This window comes from Apus apus, chromosome 15 (genome assembly GCF_020740795.1).
Source record: "Apus apus isolate bApuApu2 chromosome 15, bApuApu2.pri.cur, whole genome shotgun sequence".
NCBI lineage: Eukaryota > Metazoa > Chordata > Aves > Apodiformes > Apodidae > Apus > Apus apus.
Window position 1 is genome coordinate 1,371,191 of NC_067296.1, and position 22,529 is coordinate 1,393,719.

Sequence of the window (22,529 nt, forward strand, 5' to 3'; positions counted from 1 at the left end):
AATTAAGTGACAAGGGGTTTGACAGTGAAGCTGCCGCGTTGTCTTTGGGATGGGGCAGGACTAGTTGGTTTTGGGGAGAAATGTGGCTGAGCCGGGCCAGGCAGGTGAGGGGCAAGGACTCTGGTTGTGTCTGGAGCCGGGTGTGAGCGTGGGGCAGATGTGCTGCTCCTGCAGGTGGAGCTCAGCAGCTTGGTGGGGGTCCCAGGATGGTAAAGGGGGCCCCTCTGTGCCCCCCCTGGGCCGTGGGGGCAGAGGAACAGGCAGCAAAGGTCACGTCACGGCTGCGGGCGCTGCAGGGGGGCCCTGGGCTGGGCTGTGTCACCCCGACCTTCAACAGGGCCTGGTGTGGGGGACGCTGCCTTTGGAGAGGTGGCCAGTGCCCCCCAGCAGTGACCAGTGCCTCCCAGCAGTGACCAGTGCCCCCCAGCACTCACCAGTGCCCTCCAGCACTGACCAGTTCATCCAGCAGTGACCAGTGCCCCCCAGCACTCACCAGTGCCCCCCAGCACTGACCAGTGCCCCCCAGCAGTGACCAGTGCCTCCCAGCTGGCCCTGTGAACCTCCCAGGCAGCCCCTGCAGCCCTGCTCAGCACCCACTGCTCAGCACCCTTTCCCTGCTGTGCTCCTGCTCTGGCTTCCTCAGCCACCTCTGCCCGTCTCTGCTGCGCCCGCCTGGGGGTGTCACCCTGTGTGTGTTGGGGTGTCACCCTGTGTGTGTGCTGGGGTGTCACCCTGTGTGTTGGGGTGTCACCCTGTGTGTGTGTGTGTTGGGGTGTCACCCTGTGTGTTGGGGTGTCACCCTGTGTGTGTGCTGGGGTGTCACCCTGTGTGTTGGGGTGTCACCCTGTGTGTGTGTGTGCTGGGGTGTCACCCCGTGTGTGCTGGGGTGTCACCCTGTGTGTGTGTGCTGGGGTGTCACCCTGTGTGTTGGGGTGTCACTCTGTGGGTGTGCTGGGTTGTCACCCCATGTGTGCTGGGGTGTCACCCTGTGTGTGCTGGGGTGTCACCCTGTGTGTGTGTCTGTCCCTTTGGAGTCTGCAAGGCCTGGGGCTCCCTCAGGCTGTCAGTGCTGGTGGCAGCAGGACCCCAGCCCAGCCCTGGTGCCACCAACCGAGGCTCCCACCAGCAGGTCCCACCATGGCTCCCTCCTCTCAGTGAGCGCCTTCGTGCAGCAGGGGCAGCAGCACCTCAGCTCACCCACCTCCTCTGCCTTTGCCAGCCCCATGGGCAGCTGCCAGGCCACGGCCAGCAGCCTGGGGGAGGTGAGGGGGGAGGGGGGGCACCAAGGGTGGTACTGTGGGATCTGCACCCCCAAATCAGACACTACCAAGGTCTGAGGTCCCCAACACAAGAAGGACATGAAGCTGGTCCAGAGGAGGGCACGGAGATGATGGGAGGGCTGGAGCAGCTCTGCTCTGGAGCCAGGCTGGGAGAGCTGGGGTGTTCAGCCTGGAGAGGAGAAGGCTCCAGGGAGACCTGAGAGCACCTTCCAGTGCCTGAAGGGGCTCCAGGAAAGCTGGGGAGGGGCTTGGGACAAGGGCAGGGAGGGATGGAATGAGGGGGAGCAGAGCCTTTCAACCAGACAAGCATCAAACTGAAAGCAAACCAAAACATTAAAGGAAGGTCTTGGGGATGTCAGGGTGGTTTCCTCACAGGTCTGGGGTTAAGGTGTGGGACACACTGACCTGGGATGTTCAGAGGCCAAGTGCTTGAGCGGTCCCAAACACTCAGAGAGGAGGGTGAGACCGGCTGCTGAGCACAGCGTGTGACACACAACTTATTTGGGCCAGAAGCCTTGGTTTTCTGCCTGATGGCAAAAGGGAGAAAACCGTGATAGGCACCATGAGGTGCGGGGTGGGAGGGGAAGGGGCTGCTGGCACCTGAGGGAACAAACCACAGAGCTTGATGCCCTGGTGAGACCATGAGTGAGGGCAAGATCGATGCAGTGGAGGGTTCAGGCTTCCCATTGAGAGCAGCCTTGGGACTTAGCTGAAAACTACAGCCAGCGTAGTGGAACCACCATGCTGCTCCTGATCCAGGTCCCCATCAACGTCCTGACTGTCCTGGTTTGAGCCAGGATTAAGCCAATTTTTCTTTTCACTGATTTTTTTTTCCTTCAGTAAGCTTTCTTGTAACTAGCAACTGTGTGTTCTGCTAGGCTGATAAGACAGTGGAATGTTTTTCTAACTACTGAGGTTTCAAGGTTACACCTTCACTCCGCCGGCTCAGACACTATGGGGAGGTCTCTGACCCCCCCGTGGGAGGCTGAGTTAGACAGACAGCAAAATTGGCCAAAGATATTCCATTCCATATATCTACGTAAGCTCAGAGGAAGGACAGAGATCAGAGGAGACAGCTTCCTCCTTCTTCTTCTCGCCCTCTCTTCCGTCCATGGCCGGCGTCCGGGGAGGACTCTGTTCATCCATCACCGCCGACCCTCAGGCTCGAGCTCTCCTGACCCTCATAACTCTCCGCTTTCTCCAGCAGCGGCTCCGGGATTTCTCGGGACTCTTGCCAGTTCAGGGGAGTGCTGTGGGAGTTGCTGGGGGTGGGGGGAGGCGAGAGGCTTTTGCCCATATCTGAATATATCTGTATATAATTGTATATATTTTCTTGTATGATTCCTTAGTGTTTTAATTAAAGCTGTGTAGTTTAGTTTTCAATCCAGCCAAGTCTCTCTCTCTTTTTCTCTCTCTCCTTCCCTGACTGGGTGTGGGGGGGGAGGGGATAGAGAGCATTGTTGTCGGACCTGAGTCAAACGGTGACACTGACCCACCATGGAAAATATCCAAGAGATGTTGCCACTGTGGGGGGGTCCCTCTGTATGGTGAAGCTTAAAGCCTCCTTCTGCCTCCTCCTTGTAGGTCTGGTCGGTGTGTTGGGAGCAGCTGAACCACAGCAGCACCTTGTAACCTCTGTCACCATTTTGTAGTGTCAGCAGACGAGGGGGTGGTGGCCAGGACTGCCTGTGGCTGCAGCTGCTGCTCTGCCCTGGCTGGGAGCAGATGGGAGCTGTGCTCCTGGGAGGCTTTGTCAGTGGTGGTCACGGAGGTTTGTTTTCTTCTCAGGCCTCCGGGAGCCAGGGCTTGTTCAGGGGCCCCTGGTCATGGGGCAATTTCCTCACGTTGCTTCATTTTCAACTGTTGCTCTATGACTTGCACCCCGGGCAAAGCTGAACCTTGGGAACAGGGCTGGGAAGGGGGAAGCTGTGGTTAGAGAAACCTGCTGGGCTGGGGGTGTCTGCAGAGCTCCTGGCTGGAGACCCATGGGTGGGAGCAGCCACGGGGCTGGGCAGGGGCCTGAGGGCAGCTCAGAGGGGAGCAGGAGCTGTGCTGTGGGCATCTGTGGAAGCCAGGAGACACAGGGAGGGGATCCCACCCTGGGCTGAGGTGACACCTTCAGGGAGGGGACACATATGGAGGTTTGAGGAAGTGTGTGGAGAGCAGAACTGCTGGTTAAAGGTGGAGAATAAAGATGAGTGGGGTCACAAGGGACCTGGGCAGGCTCCGGGGACATTTCAGGAGGGAGGCAGCCATCCTGGTCAAGGTGAATCCCAACAGTGAGGGGGAGAGAGGCTTTTGAGGCCACTATGAGGTTGGAGGTCAGGGTCCACAGGCTGGCAGCAGCTCCAAACTGCTCCTTCCTGGTGCCACGTCCAAGTGCAGACGGGGAAGGGGAGAAGTCAAGTCCCACCATGTGGCTCAGAATCTGCTGTAGGGTTGAGAAGAGAAAGCTGCCACACTGGGGCCTCTGCAGGGGGGCTTCACCTAAGCCAGCAGGGCTTCACCTGAAGAAGGGTGAAGGGATTCCTGAGGTGAGGAGGGGGTGTCTGGCAGCAGCTCACGGTTCATCAAGGGCAGCTTTAGGCACTGGTGCCGAGCTCTTCTGGGCAGCATCAGGTGATGCAACGTGCAGCAACACCCACGTTGTGGCTCAGGAAGTTCAGGTTGGGCATTAGCAAAAGTTTCTTCTGCAGAGGGGGGGTGTAGTCCTGCAAGAGGTCACTAGAGGAGAGACCATCATCCTTGGAGGGTTTCAAAGCCCAACTAAGCAAACACAGCCAACCTGGTCTGGTCTTGACAATAACCCTGCTCCCAACAAGGGATGCACGAGAGCCCCTCCAAGCAGAGCTCCTGTGATATAACATCTGTAACACAGTTGTTCGCAGGCACAGAGTTTAGATGCCTCCAAACATTTCTCCTCAGCTACCTCTGCCTTCTCCTCTCAGCCTGGTAATGACACTGACAGGGAAGGAAACATAACTTGGAATGTCCAGTCTCTTGCCACTGACACCCACATTTTCTGTCAGTGCCGCCCGTTCCTTCTCCTAATTTATTTCCCAGCTCTCTCTTAATGCTTGACCACTCCTTCCAGGAGAATATCAGGAAGATTTGTGAATATTTAATATACACGTGGACTGCTAGCACTAGATCATCAGTCCAGCCTGGGGGTGCTGGGGCTCGTGCTGAGCTGATGTGTTAGGGAAAGGTGTGGAGTGGTGCGGGCAGCGACCCCCTCCTCGTCCGTGGGCCTTGGGTGCTGACCTTGTGCTGCAGCCGGTGAGGAAAGCAGGCAGGGCAGAGCACAGCTGTGGGCAAGGCCAGGGGGGACAGAGCCACGGGAGGGGGTGGATGGGTGAGGGGCTCCTTGCTGCAGGGGGGGCTGAGCACAGCGGGGAGGGTGGGAGCCGGGGGGCAGCGCTGGGGGCAGCAGGAGGCGACGGGAGCCAGCTCGGGCAGGGGGGCAGAACAGGGCAGGGGGGCTCCCAGGAGGGAGGCGGGGGCTGGATGTTCATCCCCACCTCCCCCCCCCTGCTCTCTGTGGAGACCCCTCCGTGTTCCCCCAACCCTCATCAGCCACCTGGAAGCCCAGGTTGCCACTCAGGAGAAGTTCTCAGCCAGCTACCAGCTGGCAGGCGAGGAGCAGCCGGCCAAGCCTTCAGCGCCTTGGCTGCCTCCCCCCGGAGCTGCTGGCTGTGCTCAGGAGCCTGCAGGAGCTCTGACCCTGCTCACACAGCCCCTGGCTGGCAAGGAGGTGCTGCTGGGCCACCCCAGGAAGCGCAGCGGGCTCTGGCCACAGCCTGCAGCTCCAAGCTGGTCCCCTGCCCCAGCGGGAGGCAGGAGGCCATGGCCTCTGGTGGCAGGGCTGGTGGCACATCTCTGCAGACCTCTGAGGCTCCTCAGGAGGGGCCTCTGGAGAGCTCCTGTCTACCACCCTGCTACATCCTGCAGCCTGCTGTGTCTTTTTTCCAGCCCGGTACCTCCCAAGGATGGAGGCTTCCCATGGCCTGGTTCCCTCCTCACAGCAGCTGCTCTCTCAGGGTGCAGGGCAGCCGTGCCCTGACCCATCTCCTTCCTTTCCAGCGGCAGAGCTTGTGCCACAACATCAACGTTTCCCTGGAGTCATTAATAAAGGGTGACATGAAAGAGCTCAAAGGGCTAAGCAGGGGCTGGGAGGGGTGGGGATGGTAACAAGGGGCTGGAGACAGAGCAGGTGCCATTGTGGGGTCTTATCCTGGCTCATGTCTTGCTCTCCAGCAGGGAAGGAAGGGCAGGTCTGCACCCTCTGTGTGCCAGATCCTGCTCCCTCCCAAGGCTGGTGCCTCCTCCACTGGCTTGCAGGGATCTGGCTGAATCTGGAGGAGCCTGGGGAAGAACCAGGTGCTGGGCACCAGGTCCTGCTGTCTTCCCTGGCCACCAGCAACGTCTGCTGGTTGCCAAGTATTGAGACAGATGACAAGCATCCAGGGTGGTCAGATATTGGGATGGACTGCCCAGGGAAGTGGTGGAGGCACCATCACTGGAGGTGCTCAAGGAAAGGCTGGATGTGGCACTTTGTGCCGTGGTCTGGCTGATGTGCTGGTTTGAGGTCATAGGCTGGACTCGATGATCTCAGAGGTCTTTTCCAGCCTCAATAATCCTGTGGTCTGTTGGGACACGTGTGCTACGCAGGAGAATGAAAGGAGAGAGCAAATTCTGGAACTTCTGGTGTGAAATATATTGATAAAAGAAGATAAAATCCCCAATTTGCAGTGTCCAGAAGGATGTCAAGAAGATTGGGAACGAAGGAAACAGAGAGAGAGGAAATAAACCATCTGCCCATGAGGAGCCATGGTTCAGCTGAGGGGATCCAACAGGGATCAGAAGCTGACCTGAATCAGGCTGACAGGTTCATTAGAGTGGAGATAAAAGCAAGATCTCTCCTGACAAGGTTCTGCCTTGACATAAATCATGAAATTCCACCTTGGGGGGACAGAGAGGCACTGGGGCCCAGAGAGGCTGTGGGGTCTCCATCCTTGGGGTTTTTCAACAAAGCCTGGTCTGGATTCAGGGCTGTCCCTGCTTTGAGTGGGAGGTTATAGAGACCCCCTGAAGGCCCCTGCAACCTGATTCACTCTGACATGCAGGTCTGCAGAGCACTAAGTGGTGGGGCAGAATGTGGGTGATCCGAGTGAATGCATTTAATGGGCAAATGCAAATGAACATCCCAAGATGGTAAACCCTGGGGAGAAGCTGAAGTCACACAAAGTCAAGTGAGAAGCCAATGGTGGCTTTTTAGGAGCAAGACTAATTGACCATGAAACTAAACCCCGGGGAAGAACAGGCTGTGCTGATGTTGCCAGGTTGGGGTGGGTTCTGGTGGTTTGGTCAAACAGAACATTCTGGCTTCAGCAGGTGAGAAGATGGTTGGTGCTTCCTGGTTTGTGTGTGTCTGAGCAATTCTTTCTGCCCTCAGCATGGTGAGTCTGTGGAAGGTGTTGGAGACAGGTTCTGCTGTGAACCTGCCTGTGATGTCCACCAGTGTGATGTGTGTTTGGGAGCCTAAGGGAGGTGTGTGTGTGTCTGCACTTGCCTGCTGTGCACTGAGGAGAGGTGAGGACCTTCCTGGGGAGGGACATTGCTTTGGACAACCCTGTCCTGGGGCTGCAAGGGCCTTCATCCTGCTGGGAACCACGTAGGCTGAGGATGAGGAAGGCTTTTTCCCCATGATACTAATTAAATGGTGCCTTTGGGTCTTCCTAGGAGCTCAAGAAGCCTTTTGAGAAGGCCTGCAAAGACTATGAGAGCAAACTGTAAGTCCTGGGGTTCCAGGACCCTGAGGCCTGGACTTGAAGGCTGGTTTCTGGCTGCCTTCACCAGCCAGCAGTCAGATGGAGCCTGTCACACGTCTCCTCTTTCCTCGAGCTCTTTGTAACTGTGTTTTGGAAACAGCAGCTGTTTCTGTACTGAAACTGTTCTTCTGCTTCAAACAGCAGAAGCTCTTGGGCTGCATCACCCTTAAACACACCTCGTGAGGTTGGCCATGTTGAAAATGTATTTTGGAAGGTGATTCACTGTGTTGGTCTTCTTCTATGTTGGGTCTTCTGGGAATGGTTGTTTGTAGGGTGCTGTTTTTACAGTGGATGCAATGTCAAGAGAGATAATGCTGGTGTAGAAGTAGTGCAGAGGCAGGTGGAGAACACTGCTTCATGTTGTCAGCCCACCAGCTGAAAGGGCCAAGTGTTGGTTTTCACTGGTGAGCTCCTTATGGTGGAAGATGGGCTGGGTGGGGTGGCAGATAAGTCTGAGCTGGGAATCTGAACGTTCATCTCACTTCTGGAGGTCCTCAGGGTGGGCTGAGGTGCCAGCTTCATGCAGGACATGGGCAGGTGGGCTCAGCACGGGCACTGTCAGCAGGGTCAGGGGCAGGTGGATCAAGTTAGTGGTGCAGTTCGTGGATCAAGTCTAGTGGGTCTTGGAGGAACTTGGCTCCTGAGTGATGAAGTTTGAAGGTCTAAAAGGAAAGCTGGTTGTTCTTCAGTGAAGGCACCACGAGTGGTGACTCTTTGAGGGTTTATTAACTGTGTGCTTGCCCTTCCTAAGTAGAGCCCAGCAAGCTCAAGGTCCATGCCACCACAGGGAGTCCAACACTCTGTTGGCCAGATCAAAGCACTGGGCCCTGTTTACCACCATCTCCTCACCCCATAAAAGCCACAAGAGCTGCTCCCATCAGGGCACATCTGCTCAGACGGGGACACAACACACTGGGGGGGTGCATCAGAAAGTGCATACAAGTGCATTTCTCTCTAGGCCACAACTTGAGTCTCTGTGTCCTTTTCCCTTCAGTATCTCAGCAAAGTGAATGAGATCCAAACCAAGAAAGGGACTGGGCTCCTGCAAAACCACATCAAGCTCTGCAGCTCTGCAGCTCAAGTCAGCACACCCAGGACCTGCTGCACACCCTTTCCCTGAAGGAGCACTGTCTGTTGGACCTGGGGTGGCTTAACTTGCAGGACCTGGGTTCTGCAGTGGCCTTGGCCAGTCCTGTCACTGGCTGAAAGTCCTCCTCTCCTGGAGGCAAGGACCTCGGCGGGGTGTTTCCTCTCATTAGCCTGGCATGGGTAAAGCAGAAGTCTGGGATGTAGAGAAGACAGAGTGAGGCTGAGCACCTGCCCTGAACTTCACTCCCTCCAAAGCTTCCTAAGATACATTTCCTAAGAAAGAACTTTTTCAGCTCCAGAGCAGAGGTGGTGCCTGCTGGGGGCACAATGGGTTCTGAGGCTCAGGGGAACTTGGGTTCTGGAGGCTTCACAGCCAGTGCCCAGGGCAGGGCTGTAGGACATGCCCTTTCCTTAGCGTCTCTCCTCATTTTTTTCCAGGAATTTTTAAACACAACAGCAAAACTGAAGCAGTTTACAGAGAAGCTCATCCCGGAGCTGCAGAGTGTGAGTATTCATCCACAGCTGGGTGTGGTGAACAGGAGCAGGATGGAGAGCTGGGATGCCCTCCCCAGGACCTCCTCTCCCTCTGCAGAAGCAGAACTGAGGACTCGTGAGCTCTTCACATCTGCTAAGTGTTATTTCCTGATCCTCTGGTGCACGGGGAAATGCAGCCCTTGCTGGGAAAGTCAGAGCCCAGGACACTGAGTAGGAAGAGCAAGCATAAACGTGGGCGCCAAGGAGGCACAAAGCTGCTCATCTGCCCAAGCCCCGGCTGCTCTGCAGGCTTCCAGAGTTCTCATTTGTGCTCTTAGCTTTCCATCCTGCTGCTGCCAACTCCAGCTCTTCGTGCCTTCCCTCCAGGGTTTTGTTTTGCTGCAGAGACACGTCACGCAACCCTCGTGATCTTCAGCTTTTGACTTTGGGGGGGTCTCAGTCACACACAGCCTAGAGGCAGAAGGGAGTTGTTCCAAGTGGCAAGGCTTTCAGAGGCAGTATGGTGTCCTCCAAGGGCAGCAGAGGGTTTGTGTCTGTGTCCCAGCACTTCTAGACCTCCAATCTAATTTGCTTGGGCTTGATCTTTCTGCACACCTCCTGTGCAGAGGGTTGGGATATGGTCCTCGTCCAGATCCCCTGTGGACTTTTCTCCCATGGTCCTGTAGTGCAGGTTTCCTCTGGGCATTTGCTGCTTCGTTTGAATTAATCTGCCTTTGGGGTGTTACCTTGTTCCATAATTTGTAATAATTCATATTCAAATGTAATTCTGTCAGTAACAAAAAGAGGGGAGGCAGCACCCAGAGCAGGGGAACCAAGCCCAGCCAGGACCACCCCTCTCATCCCTCATGCAGACAAACCCCCCCCACACACACACACTCCATTTCTGTGCCACATTCCTGTTCCAAGACCCATCCATTTTTGACAGCTTGGAGACATTTTAATTAGTTGAATTCCTGCCCCTACTAAGGTTAAAAGGACCCAACCTCCACGGTGACCTGCAAGCTGTGGGTTGTTTTTACCCCGTGGAAAGCTGCAAGCAGCTGCTGCCTCAGCAAAAGGCAGAACTGTCCTGTGGCCCCAGCATCACAGGAGACCCAGCCCCAGGGCTGTGCCTGCTCCCTCCCCTCACTGAGTTCTCCACTGAAGATCTTGCAGATGCCACACACCACGGCACTGCAGGGGACAGGCCACCTCCCACCCCAGGAACGGGGCTTGGCGCGTCCCACAGCCCCGGGAGGTGGGCAGAGGGGGAGTGGGGACCTCTCTGCTGGCCCAGGAGGAGCTGGATGCAGCAGCATCTGCCTCCCACTGCTGTGTGAGGGGCTCACTGTGCTCTGGTGCCTTCCAGGTGAAGACCAGGCAGGACAAGGAGAAGCAGCAGCTCTGCTCCCTTCGGGACCAGCTGAAGGCGGCTTTGCAGCTGCAGCAGAAAGAGGTAAAGTCTGGTCCTTCTTGTGGGGGAACCTGGGTGGGGTCTGGAGAGGGCAGGGCAGCTGCTGATCTAGTGCCTGTCTGCCCGTGCAGGAAGCTGAGGGGTTTCTGGTGAGCTCTGGGGGAGCACAGGGTCCCTGGCAGTCCCATGAAGACAAGATGGGTGACAAGAAGGTCACCATGAGCTGAAGCCCAGAACCCACCCGTGTCCTGGGCTGCATCACCAGCAGCGTGACCAGCAGGGCCAGGGAGGGGATTGTCCCCTCTGGTGAGACCCCACCTGCAGGGCTGGGAACAGCTCTGGGGTCCCCAACACAAGAAGGACACGGAGCTGCTGGAGTGAGGCCAGAGGAGGCCACAGAGATGCTGGGAGGGCTGGAGCAGCTCTGCTCTGGAGCCAGGCTGGGAGGGTTGGGGTGTTCAGCCTGGAGAAGAGAAGGCTCCAGGGAGACCTGAGAGCAGCTTCCAGTGCCTGAAGGGGCTCCAGGAAAGCTGGGGAGGGGCTTGGGACAAGGGCAGGGAGGGATGAGATGTGGGGGGATGGTTTCAAACTGGAACAGGGGAGATTGGACATTAGGATGAAATTCTGGAGTATGAGGGTGGTGAGACCCTGGCCCAGGCTGCCCAGGGAAGCTGTGGCTGCCCCATCCCTGGCAGTGTTGAAGGGCAGGTTGGATGGGGCTTGGAGCATCCTGGGCTGGTGGGAGATGTCCCTGCCCATGCAGGGGGTTGGATCTAGATGAGCTTTAAGGTCCCTTCCAACCCAAACCACTCTGATTCCGTGCTCTTGGCTGCCAGGGATGCTGATGGGGCAGGGCCTTGCTGCTCTTTCTCTCCTTCTGGCAGGACCCTGGGAACAGGCCAGCAGGGTACAACATGCACCAGCTGCAAGGGAACAAGCAGTATGGCATGGAGAAGTCAGGGACCCTCTTCAAGAAAAGCAATGGGTAAGTTGGGATCCAACAGGCTTTGGTGACCTGGGGCCAGAGCAGGGTTTTCCCAGACCAGCCTCTTCTCCCTGGGGTGTCCACAATGCAGAGGAACAGGACAAGCACACATGATGTGCTCAACACTGGCCCAACCTCTAGCAGCTTTCAACAGAGACCTCCAGGCAGCTTGTGTCCATCTTTCAGCCCTGAGGACATTCCTCTCCTGTAAAGCTGCCCAATGTCCTCTCAAGCCCCCTGAGCCCTGGGGACAAGGACCCCAGCACCCACCGTGGGAAGCAGACCCAGCTCCCCTCCTTCCTCCCAGCAGGGATCCCACCCCCTGCCTCCAGCACCCCCCAGCCCTGTGCTGGCAGGGATGGGGAGGTGGGTGCCTCTCCCTCTCTCCCAGGCACTCGAGTCTTTCCTCCCTCTCCTCAGCCCCAGGACCAGCAGCTCTGCCCGGCTGGGGGACGCTCGGGGCTGCACATCAGGGGATTTATAGAGGGTCCTGGAGATCTTTGCTGCTCTCTGCTCCTTCCCTTCTCCCCAGCCCTGACCTGTTCTTTGCTCTCCACACCCCTCTGCCCTCGCAGCTCAGTACGGGTGAGAATTAGGGGAAGGAGCAGAAAGGTGGGGTGGATTAGACACAGTGTGGGGCAGTGCTGCCTTGGAGATGGCACCTTGGGGCAGAGGGAGCAGCCATCCCATGCCCCTCTCCCAGGAGCCAGGCCCTGAGCTCCTGGAAAGCACTGCACTGTCTTTTGGAAGGAGGATCATCTCCCACCAGTACACGGGAGGAGGCTTGCTGGGAATCCCAGGGTCCTGCACTGGGAGAGTTTCACCTGTGGAAAGGGCTGGGAAGTGTCCTAGAAAAAACCTGGGACCCGACAGAAAATGATGATGTGGGGCTCAAGATCCTGCTTCACCCCAGGCTGAAGTTCAGCCTGGCTCCCCTTTTGGGTGTATCCCTTCCACCTCCCCCTGTCCTGGGACCTGCCCTGAATGGCTGGTGCAGAAAAGCCTGCCAGCAGTTTGGAGGTGAAGGTCTTGGGTGTTTGCCAAGGGCTTCTGCAAAGGCCTTGGTGCTGTGCTAGCAGGTCCTGCTGCCCTGGCAGGTGCTCTGCACTTGTATTACCTGCACGGCAGCTCTGATGGCAGGTTTACAAACCTTCCTGTGCCCTCTGATGGGTCCTTCTCAGCCCAGAATAGGCCAGGAGTGGCAGACCCTGTCCATGGCAGAGCAGCCAACATGTTTGATGGGAGCTGCAGCCTCTGCTGTGCCTTGCATGGCTCTTGTGCAGCACCTCTGCTCCTCCACATGTGCATCCTCTCAGCTCACCCTCTGCTCCTTTCCAGGTTGAGAAAGGTCTGGCAGAAAAGAAAGTGCACCATCAGCAATGGCTACCTGACCATCTCCCACAGCATGGTAAGAACTGCTTCTTCCTCTGCTCCTGCCTGGGAGCTGCTGCCCACCCCACAGGGTCCTGCCACGGCCTCCTGGCCCTCCTCAGAGCCCTCCTGCCTGCTGCTTGCCCTGGCTGGAAGGCTTCCTGCTGAGCCTTAAGTCCCTGTGACACAAGAGAGCCTTGGGCAGAGGAGTTCCTCACATGCCTGTGTGCATGGGGAGCCCTCGGGTGGCTGTTGGGAGGGAAAAGGGGGTGTTGCTGTTTCAGGGGGCAGACGGGTGGCTCTGCCTCCAGCACTGCTCAGCACCCCTGACCTCAGCCCTTTGGTGCTTTCTGCATGTAGCTCAGTCGCCCACCAGCCAAGCTGAACTTACTGACCTGCCAGGTGAAGCCCAGCACGGATGACAAGAAATGCTTCCACCTGGTTTCCCGTGAGTGGCTCCTGCCCTGGGGTTCCTTGGGAAGGGCCCAGAGAAGCAGCAGCACTTTGGGCTTGGAGAGCTGCTGTGGACAGGGATGAGGGGAAGCTCTGCAGCTTTGGGCCAGTTTGGGGGGCATTGCCCTGGGGAAACAGTGCCAGGAGCAGAGATGCACACACAGGGTGTGAGATGGGGCAGCACGGGGTGCAGGGGTAGTTGCTGGGCTGCAGTTTATCCAACACCAACATCCCTCATCCCTGGTACAGGAGCAGCTCCTGGGAGCACTGGGTAGGGGCTGAGGGAGACAGAGGTGACTGTCACCCCAGCTGCTCAGGCTGGAGAGCTACCCAAGGTCTGCTGAGCCCAGCTTGGGTGTGTTGTGCCCTGCCCTGAGCCTGGCAGGGGGGATGGATGAGAGGGGTGCCCAGAGGAGCCTGGTCTGTGTGTTTCAGACAATCGCACCTACAGCTTCCTGGCAGAGGACGAGCAGGACTGTGTCATGTAAGTTCTGCCCATGCCTTGGTGGGGCCAAGGAGTGCTCCTCTGGGTGAGGAGCCAGCTCCTTGGCCAATTAACTGAGCAGCAAGCTGATTAACTGAGCAGCACGTTGGTTGAGCAGCACCTTGGTTGAGCAGCACGTTGGTTGAGCAGCACACTGCAGCCCCTTGTTCAATGCCCTTCCCACCCTGACTATGTCCCGGTCACTCTGGGCAGGCTGGCCAAGGTTAGGACATAGAATCATGGAATAGTTTTAGTTGGAAAACATCTTTAAGATCGTCGTGTCCAACCATAACCCAGCACTGCCAAATCCACCACTGAACCGTGTCCCTCAGCACCACCTCTACGTGGCTTTCAAACACCTCCAGGGATGGTGGTTCAACCACCTCCCTGGGCAGCCTGTATCAGGGCCTGACAACTGTTTCAGTGAGGAAGTTTCTTCTAATATCAATTCTAAACTTCCCCTGGTGCAACCTGGGGTCACTCTCTCTGGTGGACCTTGGTGGGGGCTCCTGGCACCCACTTTGCTGCTGCAGCCCCGCGCGGGACCTGGCAACAGAGGGTTGAGACCCCACTGCCCTCCCTGCCCTGCAGCCCCACTCCTTTTCTGCCCCTGCAGCTGGGTGTCTGTCCTCAGCAACAGCAAGGAGGAGGCCCTGAATGTGGCCTTCAGCAGGGCCCAGGGCAGAGGGGAGAGCAGCCAGGAGGAGCTGTGCCGGGCCATCATCCAGGAGGTCAGAGGGATGCCCGGGAACAGGGAGTGCTGTGACTGCTCAGCCCCAGGTGAGAGCCAGCCCACGGCCATGGGGACACTGTGCTTCACCCCCTGGAACAGGCAGAGCTCTGCCCTGCCCTCCGGGCTCCTGGAGACCCACAGGTCCTGCTATGGAGCTTGTGCCTGGGAGGGTGGGGGCTGGTGGGGAGGGGAAGGCAGGAGATGCCCATGAGCCTGGTGGTCTTGTCTCTACAGACCCCACTTGGCTCTCTGTTAACCTGGGCATCCTGGTCTGCATCGAGTGCTCTGGGGTTCACAGGCAGATGGGTGTGCATCATTCCCGCATCCAGTCACTGTCCCTGGACAAGCTGGCAACCTCAGAACTGCTGGTAGGGCCATTTGCTCTGTCCTCCAGCCTCCTGCTGCCTCTGCCATGGCCTCCCAGCTCATTCAGTGGGGCTTTAACCGGTTGAACTGACCCAGACCCACCTGTAATTCCCAGGGTTGTAGTCATTGTGGCAGGGATTGTCATCTCCAAGGAGTCATTTTGCTGTTGCATGGTCACAGTCTCCCCCTGTTCCCTTTCCTCACCTCTGTCCTGGTGCTTGGGAGCTGTGGGGCTGGGGCAAGCTTGACCTGGGGTAGAGCAGAGTGGGGGGCAGTGGGCCACCATGCTCCAGGTGCTCCTGGCTTTGGTAGGACTGTGGTGGGAGCTGCTGGCAGCTGGTGGGCTTTGGGGCAGGGCTGGGGGTGCTCGGCAGGGTCTGGTGCTGGCCCAGATCTGAGCTCTGGGGTTGGTTGCAGTGCTGGAGTTGGGAGATGTCAGCAGCAGGAGTCAGGGCAGAGTTTTCAGCCTTTGGGCACACACACCCTGGCACCCCTTGACACCTCCAAGCCTGCTCAGGGTCTCAGCCTGAGACCCTCTCCTGCTGCCACCTGGCCCTGCAGAGCTGCTGCACGTCCCAGGTCACACCTAGCTTGGCTGTTTTGCAGCTGGCAAGGAACATCAGCAACTCTGGCTTCAACAACATCATGGAAGCAAATCTCCCCAGCTTCTCCCTGAAGCCCACAGTGCACAGTGACATGTGAGTTGCTCTCCAAGAGCTGGTGTTTGTGGGAGGTTGGATACGGGGCCCTCACACTCTGGGGTCCTGTGCTCCTGACCAGGAACGTGGCTCCTCCCCAGACTGTAACTTCTCTTTTGAAGGAATTTCAAGTCCAGCAGGAAAGGTTTGATAAAGGGGAGAAGTGAGGAAGAGCCAGCAGGACAGCTCAAGGGTTGGCCTTGAGGTCAGGACAGAGATCAATAAATAAGTGCTGGAAAAGGAAAGGCAGGAAGAGAAATAAGTGGAGCTGAGCAGCAGGATGGCCCCAGCTGGACATCAGCAGGGCAGGGAAGGGGTGGGAGGGTGAGCAGGACAGGGGACAGGGACTCGCACAACACAGAGTCCAGTGACTGGGTTGGTGGGATCGGCATAGACATCAACAAGGATCTGCTGAGGATGTGGGAACCCCCATCCTTCATCCCAGAGCACCCCAGCCTCTGGGCTCTGCAGAGGACAGGAGGCAGCTGGGCTGGCAAGAGCTGTGGCCTTCTCCAGGGCTTGGTGCTGTAAGAGCTCTTGGGGAAACCTGTGGCTGGGGAGGTTATTGCCAGGGGCTGAGAAGACTTTCAGGAGATTGGAGAGGGGCACTTCAGGCACAATCAGGTTCCATTCCAGGTGTAAATCCTGACCAGGGCACTGTTTAGACAGAGTGGCAGTGCAGAGGTGGACAAGGAACTGCACTTGGCAGGGAGAGAGCAGCAGAGATCTGGGAGAGCAGGAACAACTGGAATAACATGGCCAAGGTTGCCAGATCCACGCTTCTGCTTGGATGCTGGGGAAACAGAAGCTGCATGAAATTAATCACTCAGCTCCCCCTCAATGGCCTTTTCTGTTTGGAGCCCTCCTTTGCCCCTCGGACACCTGTGGGCCACCCAGACCCTCTGACCCACTGCTGCTCTGCAGGGGGGGACACCCAGCCCTCTTGGCCAGTCCTTGTCTGGAAGCTGTTCCTGACTCGTGGTCTCAGCCACTTCATGCCACATGTTTGGTTTTTTTCCCAGTCCTTGAGATTTCTGCTCCTTCCCCTAAACCCCCCCCCCCACTGAGCTGCGAGGGCAGAGGGGTGTAGAGAGCAAAGAACAGGTCAGGGCTGGGGAGAAGGGAAGGAGGAGAGAGCAGCAAAGATCTCCAGGACCCTCTATAAATCCCCTGATGTGCAGCCCCGAGCGTCCCCCAGCCGGGCAGAGCTGCTGGTCCTGGGGCTGAGGAGAGGGAGGAAAGACTCGAGTGCCTGGGAGAGAGGGAGAGGCACCCACCTCCCCATCCCTGCCAGCACAGGGCTGGGGGGTGCTGGAGGCAGGGGGTGGGATCCCTGCTGGGAGGAAGGAGGGGAGCTGGGTCTGCTTCCCAGGGTGGGTGCTGGGGTCCTTGTCCCCAGGGCTCACCCTGGAAATGCTGGAACGTCAAGTTCTCCTTTAATCATGTACCTGGAGGAGAGGAGGCTGCCAGGAAACCCTGGTGTTTGGTACAAGTTATGCTGAGTGTTGCTGCAGAGGAGCTTGGGGAATGGGAGAGAGAGGATTTGGGTGCTAAACTGCCCGGCAGGTCTGACAGAGAGCAGGGGAAGGCGGCGGGGGCGGCAGGACACCAGGGGATGGCCCCGGGATGCTCACGGGGGGCTCCGGGGCCCCCACTCCCATCTGACTGGTCTCTGCCAGGGCCTTTCGGAAAAAATTTATCATTTCCAAGTATATTGAGAAGAAATATGCCAAGAGGAGCCCTGCTGCTCCGTTGTCCTGCCTCTCAGAAGCTGTCAAGGACAAGGACGTCTTGTCTTTGCTCCACGCGTACGCGGAGAACGTGGATCTGAGCGGGGCGGTGCTGCCACCACTGCAGGTACAGCCTGGGGTCCCCGGGGCCAAAGCTTTGCTGTCACCTCTGCAGCCTGCCCATAAGGGTCCCTGTGCCTGGGAGGGGACAGAGTTTTCTGGTTAAAATGGTGCTTTCTGCAAGCTGGGAACAACAGGCAGGCTCGAGCAGGGTGAGGGACGCGGCAGCAGGGGGAGGTTTCTGGCTGTGACCCCAGGGACCTCCTCGTGCTGTGGGGAGGGGGGGCAGAAACACAACCACAACTCCAGGGCTCTCCAGAGGCTCCTTTGGAACCAAGATTTACCTGTGAACTTCTGAGTGGGTTTTCTCAGGACATCCAGGTCTGCAGGCAGCATTTTTCCCTGCAAAACAGCAGCAGAAGCACTGGAAGTGCAGGAAGAGAGTCCAGCCCTGGGTGCTGGGCTGTGCCACCTGTGACACCAGAGGGTGTCCCACAGGGTGACAGCAGAGAGCAAAACACTGCAGGGAGCAAGAAGCACCAGCAGTAGGGGATGTCTTGGGACAAGGGCAAGCGAGGAACAGCCCTGTGGGGAGCAGCTGTTGGACACCCCAGGTGACATCGTGGACTTGACAAGGTTCAGTCACTGGCCTGGAGGGAAAAGTCACCTTTGGTTGCCTGGGTTTCTAAACGTGGAAAGGGGATGGTTGGTTGTTCTTCATGAAGCCACGAGCCAGGGCTCTGTGCATGTCAACTTGGTTCCCACCAGCTTGGGTGGCTGTGACTCTGAACAGTCAAATCTGTTCATCTCTGAGAGATTTTAAATGTGTCAGGACAGGCCCTAAAGGACAGTGCTGGTGTCTGTGGTGCTGGTGTGGGCAGACACGGCCCCATCCTTGCTGTGTTTGTCTTGGTTACAGGAACCTGGGGAGACCCTTCTCCACCTGGCAGTGCTGCTGTCTGATCACACCTCTCTGCATATCGTTGATTTTCTTGTCCAGAACGGGTAAGCTCGTGACACCCAGCCAGCTTATCATGGCTGAGCTGTGCTAGGGAATGCTGCACCACTGGGGATCTTCTCTGGAATGCTCCCAAAAAAGGGAAAAATCACCAGGCTGAGCCTCCCAGCAAATGTGCCTTGAGCTGGGGTTGGATGAGAGGGGCCTTGGGTTCCCTCGGCTCAGGCCCTGGAATGGGCTGCCCAGGGAAGTGGTGGAGTCACCATCCCTGGAGATATTAAAAAACATGTAGATGTGGCACTTCAGGACATGCTGTAGTGGACATGGGGCTTTCACTGGTCGATGGTTGGACTTGGTGGCCTTAAAGGTCTTTCCTGACTGTGATGATTCTGTGGTTCCATCTCCTTGGGGTTGAGGTGTGATGATAGTGGTGCCTCTTATTTGGGTGAGGTGAGCAGGAGGCTGCGTGTGGCAGCCCCAGGCAGGGTCTGCTGGGGCTGGTGGGTTGTCCCAGCAGTGCTGACATTACCCACCCTCCTGCAGCAGGAGCCTGGCAAAGCAAACAGTGGAAGGGAACACACCACTGCACTACTGCTGCTCCCACAACAAACCCCAGTGTGTCAAACTGCTGCTGAAGGCCAAAGCCAACATCTTCATCAGTGAGTGCCCATGGGAGCCCCCACACTGTGCACACATGGGGTGTCTTCTCAGCTCTTCTCTGGAAACACCTCCTCAGCCTTGCAAAGTGCTCAGCAAATCCTGCCCGTGGCTGGGCAGAAGCACTTGCACTCACAGCCCTGCTGCAGTCACTGGGACCTGGGTGGTTGGGTGGTCTGTGTGTCCAGCAGGCACCAGGAAACATGTACCAGGTCTGCACCAAGCTGCCTGTGGTGACACAGAGGACAAGGGCTTTGGCTGTGGTGTCCTCTGGTTTTGTAGCCTTTGGGCTCTGGAGTGGCTGAGCTCTTCTGTCCTTCCATCCTGTCCCATCTTTGGTCATCTTTGAGCAAACCTCTGATCCTTTCTCTCCTCGTCTCAGCTCCTGCCCTCTTCTTCATCTTCCCACCACCATCCCTTAGTGCCTTGAGCCTTTGTTTTGTTCTGGGTTTGGGCTGTCCCTTCTTTCAAGTTTGTTTGCCCCCAGTTGCCCTGAAGGCAGCACTGCTCCTCAGTTGGTTGCACACCGGGCAGGCTCATGGTGCTCAAGGCTGCTGCTGTTCCTCCTCACAGCCAACAAAGCAGGAGAGACAGCCCTGGATGTGGCCAGGAGGATGAGACATCACCTGTGTGAAGAGCTGGTAAGACACTGTGCCTCATCACCCCTCCTGTTCTGGGACACAGCCCAGTGACAGAGGGCGAGGGGGGACCCACACCCATGTGGACGTGTCCTGCAGGGCCACCTGCAGCCCTCAGCATCTCCAGTGCCATGTGGGAGGCAGAAGAGGGTGCAGAGGGGTCCAGGGGTGCTGGCCCGGGGTCCCTGAGGGCAGAGGTGTTTGGGACAGTCCAGGCAGGGGTCACGCTGTGCCTGGGCAGGGGACCAGGAGCTGCACTGAGGCTAAGTGGGCTGAGCACATCTCCTCAGTGAGTCCAAGTCTTGCTGCTGCCACCTCCTGATCTGTGTGTTTGGGGATCTTTGCACAACCCCCCTCACTGCTTGGAAGCCCCACTCGTAGCTGCAGATCTTGCCCTGGTGGGCAGGTGGCTGGAGATGGGGCCAGCAGTGCCTGCTCCTCAGGGAGCTCCTCCGTGCCCCAGCTGCTGCAGGCCCAGAGCAACCAGTTAAACCCCAACGTCCACGTGGAGTATGAGTGGTGGCTGGGCCAGGATGACATGTATGAGAGCGATGAAGACCTGGACGAGAAGGTGAGGTCCTGTCGGGCTCTGCCCTGGGGCCAGAGGTGCCACCCTGAGCTCCTGCAGTGCTGGAGCTGCAGCACCTGCCCAGCTGGGCCAGCTCCATCTCACCCACCCCTGCCCCTTCCCAGCTGGGTCCTGTGAAGAGGGGTCCTGCCCGTCCCCAGAGCTGCTGCCACCCCCCCCGCCGCTGTCCCCAGGCCGGTGCCAGTGCCACAGTGGGGGTGCCTGGACACCTGCCCCCCACCAGCCGCCCCCCTCCACAGCCTGGAGGTGCCACCAGCCCCCACCACGGCCCCTCCATCCCCCCCCGGCGGGCACGGCCAGGTGAGACCCCCAGGGGCTGAGGGGGTGGCAGGGCAGGGCGAGGTGCTGCTGGGCTGGTCAGGGGGGGAGCTGGTCCCTGCTGGGGCTGGGGGGGCTCTGGTGGCCTGGGGCACCCTCTGTCCACAGGTCCTTGAGGGACCGAAGCCTGATGGTGCTGCCTGGCCCCAGCGCTGCTCCCCGCGGCAAGGAGCTGTGCTGGTGCTGCTGGGACGTGCTGGTCCCTCCCAGCTGACGGGGCCGGGCAGACCAAGCTGCAGGCAGAACCAGCAGCAGGGCCGTTCTGCTCTTCAGCAGGACCCGTGTCTGTATCGGGGCTCCCGGCTTCAGGTGCTTCTGCCCCTTCCCCCCAGTGTGGAGAGGTTTGTGGATGAGCCCGAGGGTCACACGTGGCGCTGCCTCTCCCACAGGAACAGCCCCTGTGGGGCCAGATCTTAGAGGGTAGATTAGGACACCCCCTCACCACGCTCACAAATTGTTACTGAGACCAAGGGTTAGTTTACTAATCAATCGGTTTATTAAGGGTCAACACAAACGGAGGGATGAAGGTTCAGGAGAGGCTGTCCAGGTGCACATCAGAAAAGGGATTCCAAGGTGCTATGGTCTTCTTAAATGCACAGTCCGAGGGAGAGGGGTAGAATGCATGGAGTGAAAGGGCAGGAGCTGAGCCGGGCAGGAAAGTTAGAGTGTGTGTGTGTGTATGTCTGTGTCTGTGTGTGCATGTGTCTGTGTGTGTGTGTGCGTCTGTCTGTGTGTCTTTTTGTGTGTGTCTGTCTGTGTCCATGTGTCTGTGTGTGTCTGTGTCCGTGTGTGTCTTTGTGTGTGTGTCTGTGTGTGCATGTCTGTGTCTGTGTGTGTGTCTGTGTCTGTCTGTGTGTCTGTGTGTGTCTGTGTCCGTGTGTGTGTCTGTCTGTGTGTGTCTGTGTCTGTGTCCGTGTGTGTCTTTGTGTGTGCATGTCTGTGTCTGTGTGTGTGTCTGTGTCCATGTGTGTGTCTGTGTCTGTGTGTGTGTCTGTCTGTCTGTGTGTCTTTGTGTGTGTTTACCCTCCTCCCGCAGCGCCTGGAGCTGACCTTCCACCCGGGGGAGGTCACTGTGGTGTCTGACAAGGAGGCCAGCAACTGGTGGGTGGGTGCAGCTGCGTGTGCTGAGCAGGACACGCCATCCAGCTCCTGCCCCTCTCCCATCACTGTCACACCCGTTACCATCTCCTGCTCTGACTCTGTCTCTCCATCTTTTTCCTTGGCAACCAAAGGCAGATGTTATGGGGCCAGTTCCTCACGCCCCTGAACGCCCCTGGGCCATGCTCACTGCTCCTTTTCCTTCCTTTCTTCCCACAGAAGGGGTGGATCGAAGGGCAGCCTCACAGGCAGGGTGTCTTCCCTGCTTCATTCGCCCACGTGCTCAATGAGTAGGAGCTGCTTCAATTCAAGAAGGAAGATCTGATCAGCTGCTTCAGCTGCAGTTCCCGAAGCTCCCACTGCGACAAGGGATGAGCAGGCTGGGAGCACCAGCCCACCTGCTGCTGCCTCCCTCACCTCTGCTGCCCCAGCACCCCTGTCCCCCCAGCCCCTCCTCCCGTGGGCAGCCCCAGACTGTCTCAGAGGGAGGGGACACAGCACCCCACAAGCTCCACAGATGTGCTCCTGCCCCAGCCACGTCTCCATGGAAGATGCACCCCTGGGGCACCCTGCTGCCCAAGGCCAGCTCCTGCTTGTCCTGAGCATGCTGCTCCCGTGGAGCTCCCTGCCCTGCTGCTGCTCCAGGAGGCCCTGGCAGAGCAGAGTGCCCTGCGGGGCTCCCAAGCTGCAGACAGAGCCGGGCTGGGCTGCAGAGCCTGGGAAAGGAGCTTCTGCTGAGGGCTGAGCATGCCAGGAGCTTGGAAATGCAATCGAGTGCTGCAGAGCCAGGGTCAGCACACCCTGCACTGGCCCTCATTCCTCCCACCCAGGTTGCACTGGTTTTGCTCCAGAAGAATGTGCTGTGGCAGCTCCTCTGGTGCCTGCCCCCTGCAATGGCAGAGAGGCCCTTTGAGGTCACTGCCAATAAATACCAGCTCTTCGGCGCTCTGTGTTTTGCTGGACTGTTCTAGTTTGAGCGTTTAGATTCTTTCTTTGCCCCTCTCCCTCAGGCACCAAACCTCCTCACAGGCATCAGTGCTAAGAGAGCTGAGCCCCTTGCCTGGCTCTTCTCCCCTGACCGTGTTTTTCCAGATGCCAAGGCACATTTCAGAGCCTTTCTCTGTCCTTTCTGAGCCAGAATCCCAACCAGGAGCGCAAAGGAAACCAGAGTGTGAGGTGCTGGATGCACAAGGCTGTTCAGGTCTCTGCGTTGCTGGCATCACGTGTCAGCAGAAGTTGAGCCATCCCAGCAGCACCTGTAGGGGCAGGAGGGCAGTTCCACCCCAGGCAGCTTCTCCCACCC

The 22,529-nt window shown here is 58.0% G+C and overlaps 1 protein-coding gene across 1 annotated transcript; it reads left to right on the forward strand.

Moving 5' to 3' along the window:
• Positions 1-206: 206 nt before the first annotated feature.
• Positions 207-21,520, forward strand: LOC127391098 (arf-GAP with SH3 domain, ANK repeat and PH domain-containing protein 1-like). Its single transcript, XM_051633392.1, is given in 26 exon segments — positions 207-343; positions 1,130-1,262; positions 4,509-4,597; positions 4,845-5,034; positions 5,364-5,437; positions 7,022-7,072; positions 7,400-7,451; positions 8,106-8,178; positions 8,616-8,704; positions 10,044-10,130; positions 10,973-11,073; positions 12,412-12,481; positions 12,805-12,892; positions 13,333-13,381; positions 13,998-14,161; positions 14,349-14,482; positions 15,087-15,178; positions 16,858-17,035; positions 17,888-17,973; positions 18,470-18,585; positions 19,157-19,224; positions 19,685-19,792; positions 19,915-20,013; positions 20,015-20,110; positions 21,165-21,233; positions 21,446-21,520. Coding segments are annotated over 26 exon segments (2,568 nt in total).
• Positions 21,521-22,529: the final 1,009 nt, after the last annotated feature.